Source organism: Apaloderma vittatum, unplaced genomic scaffold (genome assembly GCF_000703405.1).
Source record: "Apaloderma vittatum isolate BGI_N311 unplaced genomic scaffold, ASM70340v1 scaffold33146, whole genome shotgun sequence".
Lineage (NCBI taxonomy): Eukaryota > Metazoa > Chordata > Aves > Trogoniformes > Trogonidae > Apaloderma > Apaloderma vittatum.
Window position 1 is genome coordinate 1 of NW_009723942.1, and position 7,031 is coordinate 7,031.

Below are 7,031 nucleotides of genomic sequence, written 5' to 3' on the forward strand. Positions count from 1 at the left end.
GAGCTCTGGGTCTGGTTCCAGCCCACCGTCACTGAGTACGTACCCCGGCCACGAGTCTGTCCCTCCGGGTCCCCTCTGCGGCCACTGCTCCCAGCAGCCGTTGCCCTTCTCACGTGAGGAGGCCACAGTGTGTGCAGGGACCTCCTGGGCTGGAAAATGTCGGCTGGGGTAAAGAGCCTCCAGCCCCAGGAGCAGCTCTGAAGAAAAGCAGAATGTAGCCCCGCTCAGTGCGTGGGGCAGGATGTGGTGCTGAGGGCAACCCCGTGTTCACTAACGGAGCAAGTAATTTTCTTATGGGCTCTGTGATGACAAACCCATCTCTGCACTAATAAACCTTGACTCTCATCCGTGACTCACTTCCTCTGACTCCCATCCAACACCTGTCACCGTCTCCCTTAGCACACAGCCCCTGTCAGAGCTGCAGCAGCTCTGCATGGAGTAACGGAGCTTTCTGCTCCTTACAAGCGGCCTGTTCCAGGTCTTCTGGTGAGGTCAGCCTTCAAAGCTGCACCAAGGTGTTGCTTTAGGTCTCACAGCCCCTTCCCCACACATGGCACTTCACCTCCCTGCTCCCCAGCCCTTCTCATGTACCACCTATCCCTACTGCCAGGTCCAAGGCTGTATGAAGCCCTGCCCAGCCCAGGGGCTGCCTCTGCAGTGAATATCCCCCAGATCTCATGCGTTAAAATAAAATACCAAGAGAGCTGGAGAGTGCATGACCAGCAGCTGCAGCGTGCATGCTCCTTGCAGCTTCCCTAGTCTATTTATTGAATGTTACTGACCTGGTGCTTGTTCTTAGGATTCGAGCTGCTGAGTAATCTCTAGTATCTGTTTTCACACAGTGTTGACAAAGCCTGGAAAGAACTGAGTAACATCCTCTCAGGAATATTCTGTGCCTCTCTCAATTTCATTGACTCAACCAACACAGTCACTCCAACAGCATCCTTCAAGCCCCTGGGCTTAGCTAATGGTGAGCCCGGCCTGCACGTGGCTGATCTCTCACTCTTGTCTCTAGTCAGTTCTGCCTGTGCCACTGCGGGGACTCTGGGAGCAGGTTCTGCAAGGACTCTGGATCCAGATGTGTACAACAGGGCCTGTTAACCTCCTTCTGGAAGTATTTCCTCTCCCTATGAATGGGGCTCGGATTGGAACAGAGGAAACCCACAAGCAGGACATGGCAGACACTCCCAGGCCCTTGTCTCTCTGAAAAGTATTTTACCAAACAGTGAGGATGAGAAGATTTAAGGCACTCATTAAAAAAATCTGCTAGAATATACCTTTACTTGTTCTTTCTAAATCACTCTGAAAAGTGAGATCTATTACTGACTGAGCTTGAGGTGTTTCAGGCTCACTGTGGGATACACTGGGGGATGGAACAGGTCTGCTTCTGCTCCTGCCTGTAGCAGTACCAGCCTGTTGACCCTCCACCTCTCTGCCCAGGGACAGACCACCATCTCTTGCGATATGCCGTCCTGCCCCGGGAGGTCGTCTGCACAGAGAACCTCACGCCGTGGAAGAAGCTGCTCCCATGCGGCTCAAAGGTAGTGACAAATCCTGCCACCTTGCTGAGCTGCTCCTCATGGAGCTGGGGTCCCGACAGCAATCTGGGAGCTTGCACTGGGAAGTCTCAGCAGGGCCTTTCTCTCAGTGGGAGCAAAGGACAGAGCTGGGGCTGAGTTCCTCCTTTTCTCCGTGCAGGCTGGGCTTGCTGTGCTGCTGAAGGCTGAGCGCTTGTTCCACAGCAGCTACCACTCACAAGCAGTGCACATCCGCCCCATCTGCAGGGTAAGCATGAGGCTCAGGGCTCCCTCTAACACCGCCAAGAGAAAATCCAGAGCCTTCCTGTGACACTGCAAGGTGACGCACCGGTTTGCCCAGCTCCCCTGTAGTGGCTTCCCTGTGTCTAACGCAGTTCTTGTCCTGCTTTTCTGGTCTCACTTGTGTCCCAGTGGGATTCTTGCAGTCCTGGTGGAGTTCCAGCTCCATCCTGGTGTCCTGCTGTCTCCAGAAGGTGTGATCAGTGCCACCTGTCTCTCTTTTGTCCAGGATGCCTCCTGCCTGGCTGTGTCCTGGGAGCTCAGACAGACCCTTACTGTGGTCTTTGACACCTTTTCCAGTGGCCAAGGAAAGAAAGGTAAGCTCAGCAGCAGTGCACTGTGGTGCTTGAGTGCCCCCAGCCTGCAGCACTTCACCTACCACTGACTTGCTTCCCACAGACTGGTCCCTCTTCAGGATGTTCTCTCGTACACTTACTGACGCGTGTCCTCTGGCATCGCAGAGCAAAGTCTACGTTGACATCTCCCCTAAGAATAAGGTAATGCTCACAGACCAGAGAACACTACTTGCTCCCTTGGTTCAGCCACTTCGTGTGGCTTTGAAACACTCTTACCTTCATCCACTGCGTGGCCAGGCCCCCCAGGAGCCCTCTGGGGCTAACGAAGGGAGTGGTTTTCCTCCTCTGAGCAGGGCTGTGGGGATGAGCGTGTGGTGTTGGTAAGGGCACTGAGCTGGCCATTGGATGGGAAAGCTCAGGGCCAGCTGGAGGGGCTTTGCCATTTACTTCAAGGGGCACTTTTCCTTTCATGGTCCATTTGCTTTCTCAGGAAAAGGATTTACTGGAAGTGACACCCCCTCCAACATCCATACACGAAGCTATTGTCCAGGGAGACAAGAGAACCTATGCCGTCTATGACCTGCTGAGCCCCTCGCTCTTCAACACGTCTCGCAGCCTCAATGTGCAGCTGAAGTGGAAGCGTCCCCAAGACAGCTGTGAGTGACCGGAACTTCCCTCCACCTGCACTGCTGATCAGGGCTCCAGGCCTAAAAATTCACCTGGTATGACCCCTCCATTCCTGCATTTTCTCTTTTGTAGCGGAACTGCCAACACCTGTACTCCATGCTCAGCGCTACGTGAGCGGATACGGGCTGCAGACTGGAGAGATCAGCACTCTCATCTACAACACCCACCCGTACCGGGCCTTCCCCGTGATCCTGCTGGAGACTGTGCCGTGGTATCTGCGACTCTATGTGCACACTCTGACTATCATCACGAAAGGGAAGGAAAACAAACCAAGTAAGTAAACCTTCCCAGGGCCACATGCCAGCTGATTCCCTTGGCACAAGCAGCTCATTCCAGAGATGGTTTAGTGCCTCTCCTGAGCCCCAGTAACCACTGGGAAACTGAACCGGGGAACAAAACATCTTAGAATGTTTTCCTAGCCTTCAGTTCAGCACTCCCAGCAGATGACTTAATAAAGTCTGTTTTATAAGATGCACATGAATGGTGTTTCATAATACAAAAAGGGTCTAAACCAAAATGAATTGAGTTTTGTAGTGAAGGAGGCTCAATTTAAAACCAATGACTGGGTGTTATTTTGCATTTGTACCTTTCCTTATGAACACCTGACTTTCATGGGTCATCAGCTTTAAGGACCAGCCCATTTTAGCTTTAACACATGCTTTTTACTACCTATGCATCTTCACTTGCCCAGAAAACCTCTCCCAGGACAGTGGAAGCAGGAGCACAGACCCCATGGGAGATGTCCAGGCAATGTGGGACTGATCAAGGTCCTCCCTGGTGCCACTAACATATCTCTTTGGGGTTAGGTTATATCCACTACCAGCCAGCCCAGGACCGGAGACGGCCTCACCTCTTGGAAATGCTGATCCAGCTGCCAGCCAACTCGGTCACCAAGATCACAATCCAGTTTGAGAGGGCCTTGCTGAAGTGGACAGAGTACACACCTGACCCAAATCATGGCTTTTATGTTGGGTAATGGACACATCTCAGCTCCTCATGGCCTTCTAGGCCTCATGTAGGACTTGCTGCCCAGGTCTCTGGGGACGCTGTCAGTTTGCTGCCAGGACTGACATTAGCATGTCCTTTGTCTCCTTAGTTCATCTGTGCTTAGTGCCCTGGTGCCCAGCGTCATTGCGATGAAGGACGTGGATGTGGAGCAGAGCCCTCTTTTCACCTCGCTGTGAGTGTGCTTGGACTGGGGAGCGGGGCCATACCACGGCACCATCGAGCTCGTGGCTGCTGTCATCCTGTCTGGTGAGCACAAAGCAGCAGTCCCGTGCGGACTAACACACCCTTTATTGCTTCCACTCTCCAGGTTTCCTTCCTCTGATGGCTCCAGCTATTTTGTGCGCCTGTACACAGAGCCGCTGCTGGTGAACTTGCCGACGCCAGACTTCAGCATGCCCTATAACGTCATCTGCCTGACCTGCACCGTGGTGGCCGTGTGCTACGGCTCCTTCTACAACCTGCTGACCAGAACATTTCACGTGGAAGAGCCAAGCCGGGGCGGGCTGGCCAAGCGGCTGGCCAACATCATCCGCAGCGGCCCAACATCATCCGCAAATTCAGGGGGGTGCCCCCTCTCTGAAAGAAACCAGGGCAGCTGGTGCTGGCCACAGGGCTCCATGGGGAGACCAAAGGAGCAGAACCCTGCTGTCTCTTGTCTTTGCTGGAAGCAGCCTGCTCCATTTAGCTGCCCCGATCTCTCTTTGGGATCCAACAAGCTGAGAGATCGCTTCCGTTATTAAGATGGGAAAGGACTCTAAGCCCATTGACTACTGAACTGCACTGCTACAGGACTGGGAAAGGTGTAAGACTTCTGTTTGGGAGAAGGGTAACTTATGTGCTGAGAATGATGCTGGAAGTAAACTTGAGCTGTTTTGTACATTTGTGCAGCTCCTGGTTGGTTTTACTTTGTCGGCCCCACAGGCAGAGTTCACCCTGTGAGACTGTGAGCTGCTCAGTCTCCAGCACGCTCCCTGAGTCAGCTGGAGGAGATGCAAACGTGGGAAGGGGCGTGATCTGCAGTGAAGAGATGGGTTCATCTGCTCTACTATCTCACCTTCCACAACTGCTGTGTTTCACAGCTCCCTCCTGTCGTGCTTCACCATGTTTGAGCCAGTTCGCAAATTAATTATTGGCCGTGGTTTATGTGTGCCCCCTCAACCATGGCAAGGATTTATTTTCTTTCTCAGGAAGAAGGCTCTCTTGCTCCCAGCTTCTGTTTGCAGCATTTTGAAGTCCCTCCACCTGCTCACCCTTCTGCTGCAGCACAGGATCTTTGTGTGCCTCCTCAGCATCATTTGTGCATGTCTGCCCAACAGCTGTCTTGCATCTATGGTGTCCCTAAAATTTCGGGGAACCTCTGGGCTCAGCAGACCCCAAGTGCCGAGTTGTGGGCAGCAGCCTCGGTCCTCCCAGAGCCTTGGGTTGGGAGTTCAGGAACACCGGCACTGCTGTGTTCTTTAGTTATTTTCAGAAAAGGCAGTGCTCTGCCTTGCTGCAGTTCACACAGAGCAGCAAGAGGACGCTGGCAGTGCTGCTCAGCCTCTGACGGTGCTGTTCTTTGCCTCTCGGATCTGGCTTCTGTGATGGGAACAGGCAACTGCATACAAGCAGCTAAAGAAAGCACAAGGCAATCGTTAGAAGAAATATTCCCCAGAAGCAAAGCACAGCCAGAGGTCCTTAAAAAGCTTGTGCTGGAACAGAAAGACCATAGGAACCCCATTGCCTGCTGTCCTGCACAGAACACTGTTCCCATTGACCTGGGATTACCTTTCCCTTCCTGAGATGCCCTCTCTGCAGCTCTTTACAGATCCTCTCCACTGGATGGCTCCATGCAGCCTGCAGAGCTGCCAAAAAGTCTGGGATGATCCCTCTCTCTCCCTGTATGCTGAGAAGGATGCCATGGGGCCAGGAGCTCATGCTGCTTTCAGCCACAGAACTGCTGCTACAGCTCTGCCAGCCAGGCTTCAGGTGCAAAATGAAATTTCTTTCTAGAAAGCTAGAACTACAACCAAATGAAACGCGAGTGTGCAGCTCCTGCAACAGTGCAGGGGCTGGGGGATGTGGCCAGGAGTCTTGGGCATGAGGGTCCATGTTGCAGTTTGCAACAGGGTTTGGAGACCTCAGGTTGTTTTCCTTTGGCTCCAGGATAAATCCCACAGACTCCAACAATCAGGACATGCTGGAGCAGCTCAGAGCAGCCAAGTTCCCACCCAGCCTGACTCCCCAGCAAATCCATGGGCATTAGGTGGGATCCATCAAAGTCCCCCAAGTGCCAAGGCCAGTGCCCAGGGATGCAACTGGCACCATAAGCCAAACCAGCCAAAAACGGTGTGAAAAACAGACTGCTGCAAACCCGACCATTGCGTCTGCATAGAAAAAATGTCCCTTTCCTGAGGACAATAAGGGCAGCCTGTGCCAGGGCTGGCTGGGAGCCACCATGGGCAAAGGGTGCTCGAGGTGGCATTGGCCAAAGGCTTCGGGGCCATTCCTATCAGGCGTCATAAACCAGGAATTTAAACAGCACGTAAAAAGGTCATCCTAGAATAACAGCAGAGCAGGAGGGAAACTGTCCCGGGCTGCTGGGCTGTGGACTGAGTGGGTCTTATCACATCCATCAGACACATAGAGCCATAGAACGTGTGGGGCTGGAAGGGACCTTTAGAGGTCATCTGGTCCAGCCCCCTGCAGAGAGCAGGGACATCTTGAACTAGATCAGGTTGCTCAGAGCCCCATCAAGTCTGACCCTGAATGTCTCCAGGGATGAGGCCTCCACCACCTCTCTGGGCAACCTGTGCCAGGGTTTCACCACCCTCATCATAAAAAATTTCTTCCTAATGTCTAATCTCAAATCTGCCCCGCTCTAGTTTAAAACCATCGCCCCTCATCGTATTGCCACATGCCTTTGTAAGCAGTCCCTCCCTGCGCCCCCTTGGGGTGCGGGGAGGCCGCTACAAGTTCTCCCCTTTAGGAGCCTTCTCTTCTGCAGGCTGAGCAGCCCCAACTCCGCAGCCTTTGCCGGAGAGGAGCTCCAGCCCTCGGATCAGGTTTTATTTCCTGGACTGTTTCTCTCCCCTCCCCTCCCTGCAAGGCCTCCTCGGGAACCCAGCCGGAGCTGGGCACGCCTGAGCCGTGCTTGATAGCCTGCTGCTGGGATTTTGGAAAAAAAAAACCCAAACCCTAATAAATAAATAAATCGGATGTATTTTTTAAAACAATCAAGAAA

General features: G+C 53.2%; 1 protein-coding gene across 1 annotated transcript; it reads left to right on the top strand.

Moving 5' to 3' along the window:
- Nucleotides 1-6: 6 nt before the first annotated feature.
- Nucleotides 7-4,685, top strand: PIGT (phosphatidylinositol glycan anchor biosynthesis, class T; the record flags this gene model as incomplete). Its single annotated transcript, XM_009872303.1, is given in 12 exon segments — nucleotides 7-35; nucleotides 843-970; nucleotides 1,441-1,541; nucleotides 1,699-1,785; nucleotides 2,047-2,134; nucleotides 2,217-2,314; nucleotides 2,604-2,769; nucleotides 2,873-3,073; nucleotides 3,607-3,772; nucleotides 3,897-3,980; nucleotides 4,116-4,329; nucleotides 4,332-4,685. Coding segments are annotated over 12 exon segments (1,419 nt in total), but the record flags the coding sequence as incomplete, so codon positions are not given.
- Between the last annotated feature and the right edge of the window lie 2,346 nt (nucleotides 4,686-7,031).